Source organism: Pygoscelis adeliae, unplaced genomic scaffold (genome assembly GCF_000699105.1).
Source record: "Pygoscelis adeliae isolate BGI_AS28 unplaced genomic scaffold, ASM69910v1 Scaffold568, whole genome shotgun sequence".
Taxonomy (NCBI): Eukaryota; Metazoa; Chordata; class Aves; order Sphenisciformes; family Spheniscidae; genus Pygoscelis; species Pygoscelis adeliae.
The window spans coordinates 88,587-113,577 of NW_008825324.1; the positions used below are offsets into that span (position 1 = coordinate 88,587).

At 37.7% G+C, this 24,991-nt stretch overlaps 1 protein-coding gene across 1 annotated transcript; it reads right to left on the reverse strand.

Moving 5' to 3' along the window:
• Nucleotides 1-299: 299 nt before the first annotated feature.
• Nucleotides 300-24,917, reverse strand: LMAN1 (lectin, mannose-binding, 1). Its single transcript, XM_009330327.1, has 14 exons — nucleotides 24,881-24,917; nucleotides 23,643-23,797; nucleotides 23,446-23,553; nucleotides 20,239-20,300; nucleotides 19,423-19,522; nucleotides 14,837-14,960; nucleotides 14,401-14,459; nucleotides 13,664-13,796; nucleotides 11,799-11,992; nucleotides 11,616-11,686; nucleotides 5,762-5,915; nucleotides 4,904-5,025; nucleotides 3,194-3,262; nucleotides 300-912 (listed from the first exon to the last, which is right to left on the reverse strand). The coding sequence occupies exons 1-13, from the start codon at nucleotides 24,915-24,917 to the stop codon at nucleotides 3,226-3,228; spliced, it is 1,356 nt and encodes a 451-aa protein (XP_009328602.1). The 3' UTR covers nucleotides 300-912; nucleotides 3,194-3,225.
• Between the last annotated feature and the right edge of the window lie 74 nt (nucleotides 24,918-24,991).

Genomic DNA, 24,991 nt, shown 5'->3' on the forward strand with positions numbered 1-24,991 from the left:
GAGCGAATCTCTTACTTTTAGGTTACAGTCACTCTTGCATTAGACTGCAACACAGAGGACATAATCCCTTGGCACAGAATGAACTGAGGCTGGATTCAGGTATCTTTCAATGGCAGTCATCTGCCTCTTCAATCCAGGCGGAGCCTCAGCCTCTGAATGCTGTTAACTCTTCAGTATCAGGTAGGACTGAACCCAGATCTCAAAGTGTTCAAACTCTCTGAACAACAGGGGGTAAAGAATGCTTCAAATACACTTGCTTGGATTTCACTGACATGTACCAAATTAAAAGAAAAAAGCTTACTAAAAATATGCATCTTTATTCAAATAAGGTTATCTCTGAACTCCAAGTGTCAATTTACATTAGACAGAAACAAACATATGAAAATGTCAGCTGTTTGAATTTAAAAAAAAACAGTAGACAGTCTTCGGTGTTACAGTAATTGATGCATTGATAAATGTCAAATTTTCTTCAAACAGGAAGATAGGTAATTTACAAACAATACTGTGAATTTTACTTTTGAAAGAGTCAGGTGTGACCATGTATTTAACATACCCTGACCTGTACAATGAGATTCTCTTGTCACTGCCAAATATTTGCTACTTATCCTCCACACTTCAAATACAATTATTAGACTTGGTCTCCCCCATATTGTCAAACTGGATTCCAAGGTGTCTTCTCCTCCTAGTCCTGAAATCTCACTTGATAAGAATCAAACACACTATCAGTGTTGAAAGAAACTTCTAGTAGCCAGCCATGACAGGAGGCTACATTGACTGACAAATATTCTTAAAGTCCAAATTTGTTGCTATCACTTCAAGAACAGACAGGACAAAATTTGAGCTGGGCAATTGGGAGCTTTCCTTTGATCCAGTGAGTGACGAGGCAATTATGGAAGTTCCAAGCAGAGACGACTGTGAAATGAAGCATGAAGCAAAGTTATCACTTTTTGGATGTTATGCTTTAGACCTTCTGCTCCCTAATACAAAAGTTTCCTAGTTGCACATGGGAGATATATCAGATCTATTAGCAGCATAAACACACAAGCTGAGCCTCATACTGAAGATACAATTGTAGGTTCAAGTTTTCCTCTAGATACCATCCCCAGCCTTCTCTTCTTTCTAACAAAAGACACAAAAGTATGGGCTGCTCCAGCTTTAAAACAAAGTTATGGTTGGATAAATTCACAGCAACAAAAAATACAGGCTTCCTCCAATTGATACATCAGAGCTGTTCCTCATTACACCAGATATATGCACCTACTTATCAAAATACAATTGCTAGCCTTTCTGTATAAAGGGTCTTGCAAAGCCTGCTGTGAGAGAGGGAGTTCTGTTTAGGTGTTGCACTGATGCAGGAAGGCTTGCAATTGAACGGAACAACACTGTACATTTTCAAAACAATTTAAGAAAATATATTGTTTACTTAGAAGAGTCAGGGTTGTAATAGCTTAGACTCAAGGCACCTGTAAATATTTGCTGGTGTTGAAAGAACTGAATGGATAAATTCCTATGTGGTGTTCTAGCTTACCTGAAAAGTTTTTTTTCATTGATTTACCCTATTTATCCAGCAAGATTAACTTGAGGCAGTAGTTTCTCCAATTAGCACAGCAAAATCTTCTCAAATTTAGAAATGAATCTATAAAGTTGTACCACTTATAGTATACTACATACTGTAGCTATGTAAATAGGTGTATAGGTAGTATCGTTTTACTGGTGTAGCACAGACATCCACTTTTTGGACACTGTATTTTAAGTAACAAAATATATTGCATAGATTTATCATTTCTCCAAACTGACAGGCACAATACTGAAGTGTTCTTCATTACACTGAATTTGGCAGCATGTGCTGCACTCCAAGGGAGTAGATTGTAGGAATGCAGTAGTATGCTAGATTCCAGATAATTTTTGCAGATTCAAACAGATTAATAATTACAAGTGACATATCCTGATGCATTTGTGTATTTTATAGAATTAAAAAAAACAACCAAACAAAAACCCCTATTCTAACTCTACACACAAAGAACTCAAGGACAAAGTTACCACAGATATGTAAACAAGGCAAAATGAGTTCATTTCACATTCCTAATTTGGGCTATCTGCTTTGTTTCTTTCCTGAAGCAAATGTTCACCTGATAAACAGTATCAAAAACACACGTTCAGTCTTATGCTTTTGATATTAAAGCACGAATTGACACACAAAACTGGTTCTACAATAGCTGCTGGATTAACAAACATGTCTGAAGCAACAGCTTGTGAAGAAATGGGTTAACACTCAGTATCTGTAGTTTAGAGTACCTGCCATGTCAACATTTAAATTAAAGCATCTGTATTTGATACAGGAAAGACACAAGACAGCTTTATAAAAGTAAAGACGTATTCATACACTAAATACATCCTTAATAAAATCAGATTTTAAGAGGTATAAAGCAATGATATCTTTACTGAAAAAGTTCCACAAATCTCCAAACAAAATTACAGACAGACTTGAAACTTGAAGAAACTACTTTATCATGTTTTCTCTCACTGCCTAAAACCAAAACCCAAAATAAGGCAATAAGCCTTTATTTGCTTGTTCTGTATAGCTTGTTTTCTTTATCAGGTATCAACAGCCAGACTGTTAAAGGCCTGTCTTTGTGTCCATATATTAAAAAGTGCTTAAATCTATATTTCATGAAGAATTAGAATTAACTAAATAATTCTTAAACTGTTAAATCCAAGTGGTAAAGAAATGAAATGTTTGTAACAAATTTTTACACCACCACCACCCCCAAAAAAAAAATAGAGAAGAGCAGTTGTTTAGGGTTTGTTTGTTTGCTTTTGATTTTTTAAGCTGATATGTCAGGACACTTAGTGGCAAGCTTTCTGCACAAATCATCCACCTGCAATTCTCATTATGAACAACCACCAAACCTGGGTGTTTCAATTCCCTCCTCTGAAATCTTAACAAAAGAGGAGGAATATGGCATTTGACTTCCAGTATTTATGAGAAAGTTAGTTGAAAACATAGTTTTAGATAGGGTCCGCAGTCTTCCCCTATCTAGCATTTGCTCCGCTGCTCCGTCTGTTTTTATCATTAAGTTTAAATGAGAACTCATTTTGTTTAACAAAATTCAATAATTTACAATAATGAAGTATATCAAGCACTAAAATTTCCCTCATTTACAGAAGTGTATAATTTTCTGTGCATACATACTGCTGTTATGTACACACAAAAGGAACAGGTCATCAAAAGAACTTTTTGGCTGCTGCTTCTTGTTGACTCCTGAAAGAAAAAGCAGAAGAGAATTCATTAAGTACTTACAGTATAAAACTAGCTAACTCGTTTAAATAAATATTTCATTTATTTGGGGATTAAAAGATTCCATTCCTTGTCAACAGGCACTTAAGGAAATCCAATATGAGTCATATCACAAAAATAGGATATAATTTTTTCTATTTACAAAGACATTGGTCACATCGCTATAGTTCCAATTTTACATCAGACACAGAGGGAAACAACATACTGGACAGAAGCCAGAAACTGTGAAAAAACATATGAACTGATTTTCAAAATATTTCAACTAAAATTTTCCAAAGCTTCTCAGTATCTGATCGGCCAAAAGATCATCACAGAAAAGGAAACACATGCAACTAAGCAGTGAAAGAATTTACTTGAAATGGGATTTCCTTTTCCCTCTGGCACAGAACATACTTATTTTCTTAGTGGATACAGATACTGTGGATCAACCACACACAGATGGTAGAATTACAAGGGCATCAAAAAGAACAGTAGGGGACCAGCTCCTCATTTGTCTTGGAAGCCATCTTTCCAGTTGATGGCGTAACATGACATACATAAGAAATGCACTCTCTCCACTTTGTAGAGAAGCAGACACACAATAAAAGTTAGTGTTATCAGCAGCACTGGTTTTATATTAATACTAGTTATGCTTCCATAGAGGTAGCAAACAGCATTTTATCTTTGAAAGGCAATGCAGCTATTTTGGTCCCTACTCCTTATCCTGATTAGTGTGGGTGAGAAGCAGGAGGGAAGACTACCAAGCAAGTAAGTCCTTACTCTCAATAGGTTTTCCTTTCCATCAACGCAAATTTAATTTGAACATTATGACATTACAAGGAGGAAGAAGAGAACAGAGGAAACATTCCAATTAGGTTGGGGGGGGGGAGGGGGAATAGTCCATACGCTATCAATATCATATGTAGGAGACAGATGAAGGGGTATGTATGGTAAAAAAAGTTCACTGAGGAATTTGTAAGATGGGATAAGCAGCTTGTAGGTACACATAGCCAAAAAAAAAAAAAAAATCACATCAGATTTTGCTAAGATATTAATAAACTTCAGTAAGTCCAGCAGAGGACCACAAGGATGGTGATCAAGAGCTGAAGCACATGCCTCAAGAGAAGAGAGGGAGGGAACTGCGCTTACTCATCCTGGACAAAAAAAGGCTTCAAGGGGTCTAACAGCAGCTTTCTAATACCCACAAGATGTTATTGAGGAGACAGGGACAGTTTCTTTAGAGAGATGCACATTATAAGAAAGAGACACAACAGTCAAATTGAAACAGGGCAGGTTCCCACTAGATATACTGTGGCGGTGGGGGGAGAATAAAACAAATTTTATTATGATAATTAAACATTTCCAATGGGATCCGTAACAGTGGTAAATTTTCTGTTCTTGGAGGTTTTTAAGACCTGACAAGTCTAAACACTAAAGTGACCTGGTCTGAATTCAGTGTCGACCCTGCTTTGAGCAGAAGGTTGAACTAGAGACCTCCCAAGGTATCTTCCAATCTGAACGATTGCTTGTTTTAAAGATTAACATAATCATACCATTGCAATTGCATTTCCAGTCAGAAGTTCTAAAATAATTTGCTTTATTGTCTTTAAAGAAAAACATACTTACCTATACATGATATAACCAATGAATAACACCGTCTGCACCACTATAAAGATGAAGAAGTGCATTGTAGATAAGCACGATGGAAACGGTGGCAACTCTGGACACTTCAATTTCTCACTAGATGGCTAAAAACCAAGCAAAAACAATATTTGACAAAAGAGCAAACAAGACATGCCATCAAAAGACTTATACGTGAGAAACAAAACAAGGTCTTTGGAACATGATCTAAAAATTGGAACGCAAGCAGAAAACAGACAGAAATGACACTACTTTGAAAAATTGTAATCTTACTCCCTATCTCACTTTCCCCTTTATGTTTCTCAGATAAACTGACTGATGTTAAATTAAGGGTTATAGGGGAAAGAATAAATCTTTGGTAAATTAACCCAGAAATCAAGAACCTTGTATGGGATCATAAGCTAATTCACCTTAATTGCTACCTAGGCTAGACTAAGGTGCTCCTGAATGTGAACCCAGCCATCTTTCACAGCTAGAAACCTTAAGTGGAGCCTGATCAAAGTTTCCCCTGATTAAAGCTCTCCCTTCTGTGCAGAAGCAATAGAGAATCTCCTCTGTACAGAGCTGTTAAGTAGGGGGACAAACACAAAAAAAGCACCCAGAAAACCTAATTGCTTGACCTTGTTTCCACAGGAAATTAGACTAAAAATCATGCTCTTTGTGCAAAACTTCTCATCAAGACACAGATCATGCAGTTAGGTCAAGGCAGTGCAGTTTTAGTGAAGCAGCTTAATGAAGGATTAATTGCTCCCTAAATCGCATGCTGGCTCATCCTAGCTTTTCACTAACAGCCAGATAAAGAAGTATTACAGTCATGCTTTATACTACCAGCACATAAATTACCATATTTCGTTGTACTAAATGCTCAATGTCCCTCTTTACTACATGAAGGTGTTCTTTGATGTCATTGAAGTGCTGAGTTGTTTCGTAGACTCCTGCAGCAGAGCCAGGATGTTGAGCTCCACTGATCAACCTCAGAGTATCAGCCATGGAATTTCTGAAACAAGACAAACAACAAAACATCTTTCAGCACAGAACAGCTTTTCTACAAACAGCAGTTATTCTGGACACCTTTTAGTCCATTAAAATTAATTTGAAATACATAGTTGCCCCAAAAGGCAGAAAACGTTTTTTCTAGCTTCCAAGAATACCTATCAAGAAATAATTCCTTAATCAAACTATGATTTTTTAAAATATTTAATTTTGCAGACAGTTTCAATTTGTACAATGCACCATCTCCCAAAGTCACGCTGAAAACAAGATCTGGGAAATATTCTATTGCTAGACATCTGCTTTGCCTGACTGATGAAGTCTAAAACAAGTGTTTTATCTGAGGCTCTTGCCAAGGCTTTAGGATAAGCAGAGTTTAATGCAATCTTTGAAGAAAACCAAAAGCTGTTTGAAAAATAAATAAATAAAAGCAGTCATGTAAGAAATAAAAATAAAGAAGAGGCTTTAGGGATAAGAAAAGATTTAGATACATCCTTGTTTCATGATTATCATTTATACGAGAAACTCATTTCCCATACGCATTGTCATAATACTTAATATTGTCTTCATGTGAATTTGTTTTGCTTCTACAACAAATCAAATTAAATCTGTAAAAAGTTGAGGTTCCATAACTAATTCTGTTTGAGGTAAAACTAGTCAATGAGAGAAAAATACTTAATCTCTAATCAATATGTTTATATAATTTTTCCCCTACTGTGATGTCTCTTTTCAGTTGCAAAGAGGATTATTCTACAGCTAAAATATTTATCATGTGAATGTTAATCTCTTATTAACAGAATAAACAATCAAAATGTATATCTTTGGATTTCTTTTTAATTTACTTAAAACTTTACATTTTGTTCAGATGAGAGCTTACTTTGATGCCTTCAAGGTAAAGTCCTAACTCTGTACAGTGGTCAGCAATTTATCATAGACTCACAGAACGGTTTGGGTTGGAAGCTACCTTTAAAGATCACCTGGTCCAACCGCCCTGCCATGGACAGGGACATCTTTCACTAGATCAGGTTGCTCAAAGCCCCATCCAACCTGACCTTGAACACTTTCAATTGTGACTTTCACATAAGAAAAAAAAAACAAAAAACAAAACCTGGCTTGAATACTATTCATTGAGTAAACTGGCAACAACAACATATAATCATATTTGTAAGTGTTATACAAAATTACTGATTTTTATATGGCTCATATTCATTGTGAAAACAGCAAGTTAAGTATCAAAACTTAAATGTTTACAAATAATCTTCATAAAGATGTTGCCCATCTTTTAGCTTCGCATCAGTTGCTCTTCATGCCATTAAAATTCAAAAAACACAGAACTAAAAATAAAACAGGAGAAGAGAGAAAACTAGTGAGGTACATATCTATTCAAAGGCACTATGACAACTCTCCAGAAGTAAAAACTGCAAGCATAGATATGCTACATTAGTGTTACTGCAGCTTTTGCTCTATTATAAGAACTATGCAGCATGTTTCAACTACTTGAAGCAGCTACATACTAAGTCAAAGCCACACACTAAATTAATCTACACAATTATATCAAGTTGCAAATACACCACTTTAACAAAGGGGCATTTAGTAATTACAGCCCCTACTAAATGCTGGATTAACAATATACTTCTCTTCAAACTAGACTACTAGTTTTTCTTAAAAATATCACTTTAACACACAAATCAACTTAACATACTAGACTACCAGTATTCTGCATACTTCTCACATAACAAAAAAAAAAATTCTCTTCACTTTTAGTAACAAAAGATCCAAAAATTCAACCTTTCCTGTCATCTTTGTAAAAGCTCAATCCCACTTCCAGCACATTAGAAGATCAATCACTTTTCACAGTTACATTTCCGGTTATTCCAGATAAGGTACTGCACTCTAGGCCAGATAGAGTTAGCCATGGATTTCTGCAAAACTCTCAATGTTTACCTCAATAAGCTTGTTTTTAATATTACAAAGTTATCAAAAGGAGTTACCAAAAAACAGCTGTTTGCTTCTGTAAGCCACTGCAAACAAAACTAATCAAAGCAGCTCTCACCTTCTCGCATTCTACATTTCTGGTTTGGAACTTAAACACGCAAAATGAATAAAAAAAAACCACTCATCTGTCCTAACTTAAATCAGCATGTACGTTATCCAGAAATTATTGTCTATTTTTGTATTGTCATTGTATAGATTATTTAAAGTAAATTGATTAATATTTACCTGTACTTTGAATTAGTGTTATAACCACCTACTTTAGAAGTAAATTTTTCACTGGAAGATTTTTTTTCTTAAATAACCCATGCAAACTATGCAACCACTGCCTAACAAATGCTGATAGTAATTCTGTCTATCCACATCCATCACATTGTTTATCTTGCCCCACTATTTTCAGTGCTAGAACACAAGTGTGACACTCATTTTGTTCCTCCTATTACCACCATCCCTAGGTAATTTACAGAAATCTGCACACCCACCTTCCCCCAGACTGATCCGCTGTTTGTTAAAAGCAAAATAACCTCCCTAAATAGACATGGTCTGTATCAAATTTAATTTACATTTACTTTTGCATGAACAATACCATGCTGATAGTTTCTATCGTATGAACATGCAAGATTCTTCTGTAATCAGATGATTAAGAAATCCACAAATCTTGACAAGAAAATTACTTAGACAGTAAGTCCTTCTCCTCTGGGATGACCAGCAATGAAACAGCGGGCTGTTCATTTCTATCTATAAATAAAGCATTTCTTTAATCTAAGAAAAATATTAAGATGATGTTACGCAAACTCATACCTAATAAGTAGTCACTAAAAGGGCAGACTGCCAATGTTAACAAGAAAATTTAATATGCTTGCAAGGTATAAAGATTTGTCAAGAATATTAATATAAAAGCTTTAATGGAAGAACAAGTGCAAAAATGGAAGCACTCTAATCTTCATTCCACAAAAAACTGACCTACTTAGATAAATCACAAGAGCTGCCCCTGAACTAATACAAGAAAAAAACCACAACTGCTTATATACTACAACATCAAGTTGTAGGAATTGTTTTTCTCTTTTTTTTAAGCCGAAGGTAAGGAATGTTTTAACTACTGTAAATGAAGGCTTAAACCAACTTAAAGACATTCCTGCCAAAGACAGCAATTGTAAAACATCTTAGAAGCAGTACACAGACACTCCTATCAAACATAGGAATTTTCTCAAATCCATTTTAGCAGTATAGCACCTTCAAGATAAGATTTTTACTTCATTTGGTAACGTAGTTTGAAAAGGTATAGCATACCTCTCAATCAATTTTAAAAACTGCACCTTGAAAAGCAAAATTATCAATCACTTGGGAACTTGCAGGTGTCCCTGCAGATACAGAAGTTTCCTGAGAAAGTTAACTGGCAGAAAGTCCTCTGACAAAAAAGCAACCAACCAAACAAAAAAACAACCCCCAGGAGTCTTAATGGAGTACAGATAGATTCCAATAAGTTACCCAAGAGTGCCACACAACTGAATTCATCCAGGCAAGAAAACGGGTCTGCAACTGTCAGTCTCCTTTAATGTGATTATCTTTTGCTACAAAAGACATTGATATATCAGTTGATAGTCCTGGTTTTCACACAGTAAATAAAAATTAGACCATAAAATATTCACACCCTTAGAATAACAAAAGTATTTTTTAAGTAAGAGCATGCAGCCCATGTGTAAAGAACAAACAGGCACTTCTATCACAGTAGAGTTTAAAAACGTTTTCCCATTTTTCTCTATCCTGCAAGAAATGGGGACAAGATTACCAAAGTGGTCTACACAACACATTGGCACATGAAAAAAACCCAACACATTTCTGTCTCCACTACGCAAAGTAAGCTTTTCAATGTCCCCCCCCCCCCTTTTTTTTTTCCCTCCCCTTAAGTGCTGTATGACAGTATGTCTTAGCACCTAACAAACCAAGGAATTTTTAGTCACAGTGGATTTCCAATATCTCCAAGGATGGAGACTGCAAAACCTTCCTGGGCAACCAACCTATTCCAGTGTTCAACTACCTTCACAAGTTTCTTTTCTCGTGTCTACATAGAATTTCCTGTATTTCAGTTTGTGCCCATTGCCTTTAATTCTGTCACTGGGTACCAGTGAGAAAAGTCTGGCTCTGTCTCTATCGCCCTCACCACCACCAAAATCAGGTATTTATACCCATTGATAAGATACCCCCAAGACTTTTCTCCAGGCTATACAATCCTAGCTCCCTCAGCCTCTCCTTGTACAACAAATGCTCCGACCCTTTAATCATTTTCATGATCCTTCACTTGACTCCCTCCAGTATGTCCACGTCTCTCTTGTACTGGGGTGCCCAGGACTGGACACAGGACTCCAGATGTGGTGTCACCAGTGCTGAATAGAGAGGGATAATCATGTCCCTTGACCCTCTGGCAATGTGCTGTATAACACAGCCTGGGATGCTGCTGGTTGTCTTTCCTGTAAGGGTGTATTGCTGTCCAATGTCCAACTTCTTGTCCACCAGGATTCCCAAGTTCTTTTCTGCAAAACTGCTTTCCAGCTGATCAGTCCCCTGGCTGTACTGATGGATGGAGTTACTGCTTCACAGGTGCAGGACTGTGTTTTGCCCCCTTATTTTTCAAAGTTCAGGCCAAGAGAGGATATTAAATATTTTCCAGATCTGGGCCTTGTTTCAACTGCCATCAAGAAGCAATGCTCTCTCAAAGCCTAGCCCTACTCCTACTGATAAAAAAGATTAAACTACAATGGAAATGAAGAGAAAAAGGAGAGGAGAAAAAGGAGAGGAGAAAAAGGAGAGGAGAAAAAGGAGAGGAGAAAAAGGAGAGGAGAAAAAGGAGAGGAGAAAAAGGTCTCTCAAAGGCTTGTACACAGTGGAATTCTGAGAGACTTGACATAAAACTGTAAATACTTTTTGTGATATCCAAATCAGTAACACAACAGACTATCGTGGAACAATATATGAGCTTTAGGCAGTCATAGCAAAATTAGGGAAAAAACCCAAAGACAAAATGTATGTCTATACTGAAGAAAGTGAACTACTTTTAAAAAAAACAAAATAATAATTAGAAGAATAAGCAGTAAATCTCAACAACTCTTATTACATGCACAGACATTTTCATTTGTACAGAACTGCTTCTCAGAATTACCTACATGCGTTTATAGGTTGTTTACACTAAACAAAACCTCAAATATATCTCATATAATATTACCTAAATATGATATTATAGATTTTATTCATAATATTACATAATAATAAACTCATATAATCATTATATCAGGAGTAGACTGAGTATACGGACAAGAGACTCCAATACACCTTTTCTTTTTTAGGTTCACTAGCTGTAAATCAAAGGCATTTATGCTCATAATGTTATCAATACTCCAAAATTAGAGCAACAAATTTCCATGAGGTAGCAGGTTATCACATTAGCAGAAATCAATTGTTTTCAGAGGGACTGGACTTACCTGTTGAAGTGGAATCTTATGATGAAAAAAAGGGGCAAATTAGGGGGCTTAGCCACCCGAGGGACATGAACTTGCTTTATTATAGAAATTAAATGTATGCAGAGAGTCATCACTAAGGAACTGACACAGAGAAATTTCAAGTTTGTCAACATTCTCCTACTGAAATACTAAATAGGATTTAAAAGGTGGCAAATAATATAAAATTCAAAACACAGCCTTAATATTTACAAAGCATTTACCTTATTTCATTTACTTGTCTAATGACCTCTTCTTGAGTTTTCACAACTGTCTCAATCTCTTGCTGGGAAACCTGGTGGAGGAGGAGAAAAAGATCAACATATCTTGGAAAAAGCAAATCGATCATGCTGCTGAAATTAGGCTGAGCTATCAATCACAGTATTTTTTTTTTTTCATTTATTTACCTGTCCTTGTTGACCTGGAAAACCAGTGCCTCTTTTAGCAATCTCATCTGTGACTGCAGAGACATATCTCCTCTGCTCATCCAGAATCATGTCCAATTGCCTATTAAGCTGTTTGATTTCAAGATGAATTCGATTCTGCCCCTCAAAGATTTGCCTCAGTTCACGATCACTTACAGTTTCAAAAAGATCATCCGCTGATAAGAAAAAAGCACAGGTAGTTCTTACATATATGCATTCCTCATAAGTTGCATTGTATAATTTTTCTTGCACCCTTAAAAGTTTCCACATGGATATACTTTTTTCCCCATAATCTGACATATTTGGTGTTTATTTATCACCATTGCCATGGCAAAGGATACCCAAATGGGATCAGAGGAATTGAACAGAGAACCACACGTTCAAACCCAGACTCCATCTTAGAGTTCCTACTTCAACACTTGGATAACGTGCAACATAAAATGGAAACAGGATGCTGTTATTATTAGGAGGCAGCTATCTTTGCGTAAGCTAGCATTACATTACCAACTATCCTTCAGAAGAGATTTGCAGGTATTAAGTAACAGCTACTTTTTAGAAAAAGTAAGCTTTAAGAAGTAGCTTGAAATAGAGAAGTGACTGTACATTTTGAGTGAGTTTCTCCACAGCTTCAACATAGGAAAGAAGAAAGTCCAAAAGACTCTGTGACAAAACTATTATTATTTCTTATCAATGGAAGGCTGGACAATATTTCAAAAACACAGATGAAGTTAAAATGGTGTAGGACCTTTAGAACAATCATAACTTATCACTGTGGAAAAAAAAAGATGACAACCTGAAATTTCAGGTCTAGATGTGTAAAGTACATTCCTGATATGTGTGCATTCAAATACAGCTAATTCAATCCAGAAAAGCAAGAAATAGACTGGCTTCCATTATATTTTCAAATAAGGAGATTCTTTTTTGCCCAGCTCTAAAAAACAAAATTAAAAAAAATTTAAAAAAACAATCCAAGCAAACAAACAAAACCCCCACCATGTTCCACAGCAGAACAATCAAAGTCAAAGCACTTTGGCTAAACACTCAAAAAAAGTGGGCAAGAGTCATTATTGTAATTTTCCTAAATTAAATATCATTTGAAATCAGTGGAAAAATGCTGTTCAGTCTGAAATATCTTTAAACCAATGCTTGCTGAGAGCTGCAGATGTGTGGTATCAATAGTGGAAAAGGCAATTCTGCCCTACCCAGCCAAACTTAAATTTCTTATCAATAGCTTAAAATGTAAAAATAAAGGCCACTGTTTTTAACAACACCAAGCTAGAAATTTGGTTATTAGCCAACCCAAACACCGATACTGAATGCCTGCTAATGCTGTGGTGCTGAAATTGACAGAACTCAACCCGTGTCCAATATTAGGCAAGCATTAAAAAGTTTTTCCAAGTAAACACATGTTCCAGCACATCCACTAGCCCATCTTTAATAACCATCCATAAAACAAGATGGAAGAAAAATGTTTATTATGAATGTGCAGAAACAGACCAAAGAAATGACCTTTCAAATTTATTTTCAAATAACCAAAAAGGCCGTGCTTCCTTAATCATCACTTTACAGAGGGATGCATGACCTTCTCTCCCTTCTACTGTTCCATACAGATTCTCATTGTTCCCATCATGTTTCCGTTCATTTGTTTTGTTCTCAATCCAGGCATGACAAAAGGGACTTTATATTTCAGAAAACACTTCACAAACAAAAGACAAAAGATTCTTAAATAAAGTTAGTAACATCAGTAGGAGCTTAGTAAGATCAGTCAGAGTATCAGGCCCTAGTTCTGAATATCCTGGAAAGCAAATGTTTTCCTTGACAACTGAAAAATAGCTCAAATAACTTGCCTGGCTGTCCTTGCACATCAGGATGTTCCTTTTGAAATTCTTCTTTCTTTTTATCCAATTCTTGCTGAAAGTGTTCAAACTCTTCTTGATACTTCTCTTTATCTTTTTGAGGAATTTCTGCATCTGGTGTTGGCTTTAAAACATTATAAAAAGGGGGGGGGGGGGAAGATTTTTTCATGTTCACCACCACTCCTATATAACTTATTTTCCAGCAAGGCTGTTCAGATTTGAAGACGTAACACAATTAGTGGAGCACATTAATATATTAAGTTGGAGTGAGAAACGAGACATTCCTACGGAGACCCATAGCTTTTTCCTGATACCTGTGTACTTTCTGCGATTAAAAAGAAATCAAGTTTTACAAAGATAGATGCTGTTTAGCAGTACAGAAGTGTTCTAGAGGTATGGGAAGTTGAAAGCAAGAACAGATTATTTGTCCACTTTCCAAACAAAGTGTACTTTCTAGTTTGTTTCCTCTGCATGTTTTGTTTTAACATCAGGATTTTTGTTGATTCAGTGTTGCTTCAAGAATTCTGGTCTTGAAAATGTTAATTAAAATATTACCAAAACATTACAGTATTAGTCTCATTTTTCTAAAACAGATGACAGCACAGCTACATGCCAAAATCCTGAAACAGGGATGCCAAGTATGACTTCAGAGGAAATGCCATAATCTGGTGCTACATATAAAACATATACAATAACATATTTTACTAATTATGCATAAAGATGCTTACTGTTTCCTTTCCAGGCTCAGTCAACTGGAAGGTCAGAAAAGACAGGACATCATGATCATCTGTATACAACAAACAAAACAAAAAAACACTGTTAATTGCTACTGCTATACGTTACAAATCCTGGTACTTCCCAAGTCAACCTTGCACTTGCAAAGGATCTTCAGGCAACAGCATCCTCCCAAAGTCCTCCCAAGAGTTTATGCAGTGGGGAATGAGACTGCACAATGTCTTTGGCAGGACAAATTGAAAGTCCTTCTGCTCTAACCAGGAAAAGGCCTAACCGTATCAGTAATTTGGGAATGGGAGAGGATTAATTACATCATCATGGTCAAAAATGGGTATAATGGATCAACACTAGCAGTGAAAAAAAAAACCAACTCTCTTGCAAGCCCTGCAAGTCTCCGTACCATTTGTCACAATTTTTAACATTTGCTACCTGCAAGTCCCCCTGTTGCTGCAGATACTGCAAAATATCCTTGTGATGGCAACACCATATCTTCCACTTTCGCACAAAATTCATAGTCTTCTTTATCTGGAGTGAAGCCATTGTTAATTAATACCTAAAAGGATAAACACAGATTTTTACCACATAAATCTGTGTTAATTGCTTTGTCAGTTTACAGTAATGGTCACAAATACAACTTATCGGATAATTCAGCAGCTGATACTAGAAACCAAAAACTATTTCTTTTCTGAAAGACACTTTTTACAAAGAAAATGCATAAGCTTTCTATTTTAAAAAGGAACAAAAGGCCTGGTTCAAAGTTCAGCATGAACAAAATTCAACTTTTTCTATTCATCACCTAAGAGAACATACCACATAGAATTCAGACACATATAAAAATGTGTTTGTTTCAGTTATAAGAAGGAGCAAGACAAATTAGTACGTGGAAAGGAACACATGGGGGAAAGGGATACCATCAGAAGACATGAAGGTAAGCCAAGGGATGGCATGGCACTGCCTGAGGGTGCTAACGGGAGCATTTACGCTGTTCCAGGGAGCACTGAGGGCTTAGGAGCACACCTGAAATGCTTGTACACCAACACATGCAGTATAAGAAACAAACAGGACAAACTGGAAGCATTGGCCTGTTCCCAGAGCTACGATGTCATTGGTATTAGTGAGACTGGTGAAATGAGTCCCACAGCTGGAGTGCTGGGATGGAGGACTATAGGCTGTTCAGGATGGATAGGCAGGGCAGGTGAGGTGGAGGTGTGACACTGTATGTAATGGAGAGGTTTGACTGTACAGCCCTTACAGTTCGAGATGATGTGGTTGAGAGCCTCTGGGTGAGGATTAGGGAGATGGAAAACAAAGCAGATGTCGTTGTGGGCATCCACTATTGATCACCCAGCCAGGATGATAGCAATAATAAGTTATTCTATAGGCAATTAAGAGAAATCTCTGGATCAGTAGCCCTTGTCCTTACGGGAGATTTCAACTTCCCAGACATCAACTGGGAATACCATACTGCTGTGACAAGCAAGTCTGGGAAATTCCTGAAGATGAAGATAATTTCTCACCACAAGTACTGAGTGAGCCAACTAGGAAAGACTCCCTCCTAGACTTGTTTGTGAATAGAGGAGGACTCAGGGGAGGTGTGATGGTAGGTGGCTGTTTCAGCCACAGAGATCATGAAATGGGTGATGTAAAAATTTTTGGTGTGATAAGAAAAAAAGGTCAGCTGAGTTGCTACCCTGGATTTCAAGAGAGCAAACTTTAAGCTACTCAGGGGGCTAGCTACCAGTGTTCCCTGAGGAACTGCTTTTGAGGGCTTAAGGGTCCATGAGTGTTGGTCAGTTTTTAAGAACCACCTTTTTTTTTTAAAAAGAACCTCGCACAGGAACAGGCAATCTCATTGTGTCAAAAGTCAAGCAAGTGGGGCAGATGACCAGCTTGGCTGAACAGGGAACTCCTCTTGGAACTCAAAAGGAAAAAGAAATTATATGATCTCTGGAAGCAAGGTCAGGCTTTGCAGAAAGATTACAGAGCTGTGGTTCGCATATGCAGGGAGAAGACAGAAGAGGCCAAAGCTCAAGAGTTGAAACCGGCCAGTGTTGTGTCAGACAGCAAGAGAGGCTTTTTTAAGTATGTTAATAGCATGAGGAGGTCCAAGGAAAACATTGGACCAATACTTGTTGAAGATGGCCACCTGACAAATAGGGATGAAAAAAAGACAGAGGCATTCAACTCTTTTTTTTGCCTTAGTCTGTACTAATACTGATAGACCTTAGGCTGCCTGGTCCTCTCCCAGTTGCAGGACCACAGCTGCAGGAGCCGTGACTTCCCATTTGTGGACAATGAACTTTTAGAAATTGTAAGGGACCAGCTGTACCAGCTGAATGTTCGTAAGTCCATGGGGCCGGATGGGATTCATCCTAGAGTAGAGGAGCTAGCGGATGTTACAGCAGGACCCCTCTCAATTGTCTACCAAAGGTCTTGGGAGTCTGGGGAGGTCCCCACTGACTAGAAGCTAGGCAACATTATTCCAATTTACAAGAAGGGCATGAGGGAAGACCCAGGAAACTACAGACCTGTTAGTCTAGTGCCTGGAAAAATTATGGAGATCATACTGGGTGCTATTGAAAGGCATCTAAAGAACAATGCAATCATCAGGCACAGTCAACATGGGTTCACGAAGGGAAAGTGAACTAATTTGATATCCTACGATAAGGTCATCCACCTAGTGGATGAAGGGAAGGTGGTGGATGTAGTTCTTCTGGATTTCAATAAGGCTTTTGATACTGTCTCTCACAGTATCTGTCTGGACAAGTTGGCCAACTGTGAGACGAGCAGGTTCATGGTGCACTGGGTAAAGAACTGGCTGAACAGCAGGGCTCAAAGGGCTGCAGTGAATGGGGCTATATCTGGCTAGCGACTGGTCACCAGCGGTGTTCCTCAGGGCTCAATCCTAGGGCCAGTGCTGTTCAACATTTTTAGCAATGATCTGGTGTGGATGCAGGAGTTGAACACAGCCTTAGTAAGTTTGCTGATGATACTAAACTGGGAGGTGCTGTTGACGCAAGGGACAAGAGGACTTGCAGAGGGATCTAGATAGACTGGAGCATTGGGCAATCATCAATGACATGAAATTTAACAAGAACAAATGTTGGATTCTGCACCTGGGACAAAGTAACGCTGGAAACAAGTATAAACTGGGAGAGGAGTGGCTAGGGAGCAGCCCTGCGGAAAGGGATCTGGGGGCGCTGATTGACAGTAGGCTCGATATGAGTCAGCAGTGTGCCCTGGCAACCAAGAGGGCAAACCACATCCTGGGCTGCATTAAACACAGTATAACCAGCTGGTCAAGAGAGGTGATTATCCCACTGTATTTAGCATTGGTGCAGCCTCACCCTGAGTACTGTGGGCCCCACAATTTTAAAGAGGATGTTAAGGTACTTGAATGTGTACTTGAATGCAAAGAAGGGCAACAAAGCAGGTGAAAGGGCTGGAAGGCATGTCTTGTGAGGAGCGGCTGAGGACTATGGGTTTGTCTCGTTTGGAGAAAAGGAGGCTGAGGGGCGACCTCATTGCTCTCTGCAGCTTCCTGAGGAGGGGACGTGGAGAGGGAGGTGCTGATCTCTTCTCCCTGGGATCCAGTGATAGGACGCATGGGAATGGTTCAAAGCTGCGTCAGGGGAGGTTTAGACTGGATATTAGGAAGCATTTCTTTACCGAGAGGGTGGTCAAACACTGGAACAGGCTTCCTAGAGAGGTGGTCGATGCCCCATGCCTGTCAGTGTTTAAGAGGCATTTGGACAATGCCCTTAACAACATGCTTTAACTTTTGGTCAGCCCTGAAGCGGTCAGGCAGTTGGACTAGACGATGATTGTAGGTCGCTTCCAAATGGAATTATTCTATTCTATTCTAAAACTGATCATGGCGTAATAATATCAATTCTGGTTCAAGAAATCCTTGACTCGGGGATCATTAAAGGCTAGTCTATAAAAAGTACACATCCGAATAAGGTTCTGGGCAACACAAATTTTTGGTCTGACCTAGAAGAGTCATCCCTTACTGTTCTTAGGTTGATTCTAAGTTTAGAGAGATTCTCTCTTCCTTCCACGGATGCATTTGCAGAACTGCTAAGGTTAGCAGCAACATTTGGGCCAGAGGAGTTCCTAGATAAGGCATCAGGGACCAGGTGCATTCAGAAAGAGAGCAGCCTTGGAGTCTGAAATTTAATTTTCATTCAAGAGTAACAGATAGCTTTTACCATTACAACACAGTACAAGGTCCACCTCTTTTAGGTGCATGCATGTTTACTTTTAGAGAAACTTTTACTACAAAATGACAGCTGTGTGTTTTATGGCTAATACCTATGAATAGCACCTTTTCAGAAGAAATCAGAAGACAAGAAACACATACTTCATAGCTGTCATAACCCAGCACCACATTAGTATCTTTCTTGCTTTATCTAGAAGGAATTCACAGTCATCTGAATAGTATTTAAGAAGTCTTGAAGACTCTCTCATACCAGTTGTTTTCCATCTTCTTTAACGTTCAAAGCCCTACTATTTCTTGGAGGTAGGAAGCCTCAAGTAGCAAATTTAAATCTACCATCAAAGAGTGAGCTTCGTTTTTTCAGTCACATTTCAAGAACCTCTTACAATCAGCTACAAAATCCTCTGCAGCTCTCGGATCAGCTCAAGTTAAGGAGCTGCTCGACTGCTTGGAAGCTGAGGAACAGATGCTGGCTTTGGGACACCTCTACAGGCAAATCAACAGCAACAGAAGGGTCTGAGCACATATGTTAGCACAACTGACTCCTAGTAACATCAGAAAAATCAGCAATACCTGCTGAGTCAGCTCAGGAAACTACAGATGCACTAATGTAGCTAAAAGCACTTGCCTAGAATTTGAACATACTGCACCTCCTTCCAACTTCTGCTACTGAGCTCAACATTTTCAAGAATATTGGAATTAACATATGGGGTCTTCGGGTTTTCAAATAGTTGCAACAATCTCACACTTAAAAAGGTGAGAAATATGAGTAATGATGTTATTTCAGAGTACTTACAGTCAATGTTTTTTGGTAGTATGTTATCTTTACTCGAACAGGATAGGGCTTGTTACGGAAGTCCCTCTGACAGGATGCCAATGCTTGCGTGGAACCATCACTATGCAAGAAGACAACTTGCATAAAACTATATCTTATGATTTATCAGCTAAGACAAAAAAGCATCCATGTATCACTAAGCAACATCATGATAGTTTTTCAATATGCAAGTTTTTCAAAAGCTGTCCCACAACTGCACTGAGCTTTTCTGAAGTCTGGGATCAACAGTACTAGATGCTTTACACAGGACACAATACAAATAGAATGCAGTAATGGGGAAATCTGTTTGGTTCTAAGGTATATTCCCACACCTGTGAAGTGAGATGGAAATAAGCTATAGTCTGGACTGCACGAACTAAGCTAGACACCTCTTCTCAGAGAATCCCAAAAGTTGTCAATTGTGCTGTTGACAATAAGCAATCAGAAATCAAAATTAAACCAATTAATTTTAGTAACAGGCAATTAGCTTTCAGTTAGTCACTTTTGTCAGTTATTAGCTGTGTGTGGAAGATATCCATAAGCAATGAAGAGGTAAAAAGTCTGTACCTCCATTTATCTGAGTTCACCCATCCCAAAGAACACATGCCATTTAAATATCCATCAGTTGCCAATTTCTGTGCTGTTACTGCCCAAACAGTGTTTTAACAAATAGAAAAACTCAAATGTAAAGGAAACAAAGTTTAACGTGAAAGAAACCTTTATGTTTCTCAAAGAGTTTCATGCAACATTTCATCATTCAAAAGCAAACATCATCATTAACACTGAAAATAAACTTACTTCTGATGGTCATACAGAAGTTTTCCATTGTTGCCTACAACAATCACTCCAGGATTGTTTTTCTAGAAAAAGAAATAGCAGACAAATGGAATAGTTTAATTCGAAGTGAAACATAAGTAACATCACTGATAGCCTTTCTGCGATAAAGCACCTGAAGTCATTACACTACAGATACACCACAGATGTTTTTATTCTTTCTGTACTTCAGGATTACATAAGCAAAATTACTGAGTAGCACTGTGTCACGCTGCATGCTTTGCAAGAGACTGCTACATTCTTTGCATAGTTAGGGGTGAAAAAAACCACACAAATTAACTTTCTGGATATACCACCAATTACCATCATTTGACAAATATAGAAATATAAAAGCCACAGATAGGAAAAATTCATATGTAGCGAAGATACAGATCTTAAAACTAATAGATGACTTAATACATCCAACTTTGGCTACGTAACACTGGGAAAAACATCCGAACAGACACTATGTTGACATCTGACTGACCTCGTCACACTCATTAGAAAAGCCTCAGGAGCTATCTGTCAAAGACTAAACAAAGTCTGTTAAACACATCCCCAGTTATTTAAATTACTAGAGGATGAGAACAAGCTAAAATGATAATTTTACAGATTTAACAGATTTACACTGCTATTCTGGTTGCCTCCAGGAGTTTATGAAGTGAACTCAAGTTTTTACAAAAGCACAATATTTCAGAGTTAATCTCCTTTCCCCCTTCAACATTTCAATTCATCATCTCCTAAAGTGTACTGGTTTTGGCTGGGATAGAGTTAAATTTCTTCATAGTAGCTTGTATGGGGCTATGTTTTGAATTTATGATGAAAACTGTGTTGATAACACAGCGATGTTTTAGTTATTGCTTACACAGCCTCAAGGCCTTTTCTGCTTCTCACTGTCCCCCACCAGCAAGTAGGTTCGGGGTGCACAAGAAGTTGTGAGGGGACATAGCCAGGACAGCTGACCCCAACTGACCAAAAGATATCTAGATCATATGGCATCACGCTCAGCAATAAAAGCTGGGGGAAGGAGGAAGGGGGGACATTTCCCCCATCTCACCAGGGGAGAGTAAGCTAGCGGCTGTGTGATGCTTAGCTGCCTACCGGGGTTAAACCACAACATAAAGGAATATACTGTCCCACTAGACAGATTACCAGCTCTTAAGAAAAGAAAACAACAAGACGCCGATTTTAAGAAGTCACGAAATAATGTCCTCCTCAATGCACAGTGGTGGGGTAGGGTGGTCCTTTGTCTTCAAAAAAACACTACAACCAAACTATCTGTATCTTTTCCTTCATCACACAGATTGTGACAACAACAGAACAGTACATCAGTATACAGAAATACACCAGTGTTTCTACTTCTCAGCAATGGAGTTTGGTTAGTTTAGTTGCTTTGACATCAGTATTACCTGCTCAGTACCACTGGAATACTTTAATGTCATCTTCTTATTGTTTATTTCAGTTTAACAACAGTAGTATTGAATTACTTCAGAGCACACTTGCATATATTCTGCACAAAGCATGTACAAAGAGTTCAATTTCGAAGCACTCATGAATGCAACTCAAGTCTAATCTACCTTACAGCATAGTATACAGCTACTAACAAAAGTATTCAATGTTAATGGTCGATAGGCGGTCCAATTTCTGCTGGGGATCTTGTCTGGATCCAAGCACATACAAGAGCTTGAAAGATAGTAGGGAATCTAAAGTGGGGAATAACTTCTCAATTTTTTGCCTCCAGAGGTCACAGGAAAGATGTGCTGTAAACTCTTGTGACATTTAGTGTAATTTCAGGTGTTCAGAGCTATGAAATTGTATTTCTCTTTTTAAAAAGCTCTTGTCACTACTTCTACAGAGATTTCTCTGTAGAATTTTTATTTAAATTTTTATTTAAAAATTCAAGTCTAGTACAACCTACAACCTTAGGAGTTAGAGAAAAAAAGCTCTGCAGTTTTTCAGTCAGCATCATAACCACGGTGCTTTGAGTTGGCAGTACTAGATGAAGTCTATTTCTGGATGCTAGCATGTTAGGCTTAAGACCAGTTACAGCACCAAACATCTTCTAGCGAACACACTAAAACAGCACGAAGAACAGCAACTCCATACTGGGACTGAAGAAAGTAACAGGTTGTCATTAAAAAAAGTCTTACAAACTCCAATATTTAAGACATGTCAGACTAATAAAGGCATGACGAAGACTTTTGTTTTGACTAGAAGTGACACATCATCACTTTCTAAAAAAAGGGTTTCACACCACACTGACTAAACTTGTCATGACCAGAGTCCCAGTGCTATCAATGTTCTGGCAAACAGTGTTGTCCACACACAATTTTTGATAGATGGCGTCTTCAGCCAGCGAAACTACACCAGTGTCCATATTCATTCCAGAAGTCAGAAAAAAAAGAGGAAAAAAAAAAAAAAAGGATTTAAAAATTCTTAGTAAGTTGAACAATACTCTAGTTCTATGTCTTGTCTTTGAAGATCAGAAACATAAACGTCACCCTCAGTCTTTCAACTTTTATATATGACAAAGTTTCCTGTATATCAAAAGCCATCTGTAGGAAACAGCTTGTACACCTACAAAAATACATCTAGAACATATAAAAGCAAGCCAAAGTAGCGCAGGAAAAGCCATAGAAGCAGAACAGAGCTACTATGTAATGTTAAAAGTTTCCAGGATCATTCTGGACTGGAAAACTGGAAATTCAAAACAGCAACTCTCACCCCCATCTGCTACAGAATTTTTGCTGTTGAACTACTCAAGACAGATTTGTTGCAAGAAAAAGAGCATCTCTGAAGAGAGACACAGAAATTTGTGGTTCCACAGGGTCATACTGTGGTACAATATGCCTCTTCCAAAGCACACATCTTCAGATATATTGTGCATGGACATTCCAAATTTCAGCTTGTACATATGTACATGGCATTTTCCCTCCAAACCTAACACATGAACCAACATTCAGTGGAGATTCATTATGTGTTATGCTTCAACTTTCAAGCTTAAAAAAAACAAGTGTGAAAAAGTCTAGTAAAAAAATCTATAAGGGAAACTTGACTATTTTAATTTATCCCTTCAAAATGAAGGAGGAGAGAGTAGGAAAATAACATCTTATTTTTTTCCACAGTTATATGTACAAAAGAGGCAGGAAATTGATTTATAATCTTTGCTAGAAGAGTTTGCTTCCAACTAACCTTTCCATCATTGTCAAAGGAATCGAAGAAAATTCCAACACCATTCCATTTATCAGCTGCCCCAAAAACAGGACCTTCCAAGCCTTGCTCTTCTGTAAACCAGATTGCCTATTACAAAAAGCAAGTGAGAGTTTTAAGTCAAGATTCACTATTTAAAGCATGTCTGGTTTTCTTCAGTTAGATCAAATTCTTAATACCAATCCATCAGCTCCAATGCGGCCTCTTCCTGTAACTCGAAAGGTCACTTCGACTTCCCAATATTCAAATATTGACTTGTTTTTTGTCCACACTGATCCTCTTTGGCTTTTTAAAGATGTTGTTATACGAATCTGATCTGCACTTGGTATGGCATCTAGAAAGGAAAGGAACCAACACTGAATATATGAAAGAGAGTATTGCAAGTGCTTAACTAGCCAATTAACAAATCCTGTAAATTCACAAAATTTTCTGGTCTCCTCAACCAGAGAACAGTTTTCAAAGTAACTTTGTAGTGGAGTACTCAACCACTTGAGAGGGGAAGAAAAAAAACCAAACCCCTACACCCCTACTTTCAACAACTTGATTACTACTTCTTTATAGAAGACTTAATCACCTTCCATTTGGGACCACAATGCACAACTTAAATAGAACATCGGTCTTGCTGTTAAGATACATACTAAATTAATAATAATAATAATAATAATTAAAAAAATAGGTTTAGCTTTCTGCTGTATCCCACATGACTTTTTACAAATCAGATTTCTTTTCTGCTTTTTAAAAACAGATGTTCTAATTTTCTGTTTTAATAGTTTAAAAGAATAATAGGCATACATTTAGAAGGATAGATTCATTCACTTGTATTAAATTACATTTATTTTTGTGATTATCTGCTTCAAAAAGCAGGGAAAAAAGCTCATCTATAGATAGTTTCCTTCATGTCACTTGTAGCATAATGTCAAGTAAGAGTCAAAAATTAACACTCATGAATTAACCAAAATAAGCTAAATTAAAGTCTGTCAAAAAAAATAAAAACACAGCAGAAGTTATTGCAGAGAAACTATACTAAGGTAGAACCTTATGTACAGTAAATATCAATACATTTTACAAGGTGGGGGGACTTATGGAAGACTAGATGCCTTTTTGAGTACAATCAAGTCCTTAACCCATACTGCACAGGATACATAAATTGCACAAGTTACATTCAATAAAAGTCGTATTTGCCAAGGCACAATTTCCATTTCAAGTTTTTATATTACGAAATTCAACAGGATTTCTAGCCATACACAAGTATTAGTGGCTTGTCTTAGGTACACCGTACCGGCGTAAGGCCGACTTTCATTTTGACCAACAGTGACACATCATCACTTCACACAGAAGGGTTTCATACCGTCTTGAGTCAACTCCTCACAGCAGTGGAGCTACCACATCACGAGAAAGGTCACAGGTGACTTCGAACCGCATGTCAAAGAAACCGGGGGAGAATGTGCGGACATTTTACCGCTATCACAGTATCTCCTCTGTCCCTTTGGAGCTACGTGGAAATCCGCAGGACAGGGCCCAAAGGGTG

Excerpts from the sequence above, each read along its gene's own strand:
- LMAN1 (XM_009330327.1), bottom strand. The coding sequence starts at position 24,917 with ATGTCCGCACATTCTCCCCCGGTTTCTTTGACATGCG. Across the intron at positions 11,687-11,798 it reads TTCCAGGTCAACAAGGACAG|GTTTCCCAGCAAGAGATTGA; the intron begins GTAAATAAATGA and ends CTCCTCCACCAG. Across the intron at positions 3,263-4,903 it reads ATTGGTTATATCATGTATAG|GAGTCAACAAGAAGCAGCAG; the intron begins GTAAGTATGTTT and ends TTTTTCTTTCAG.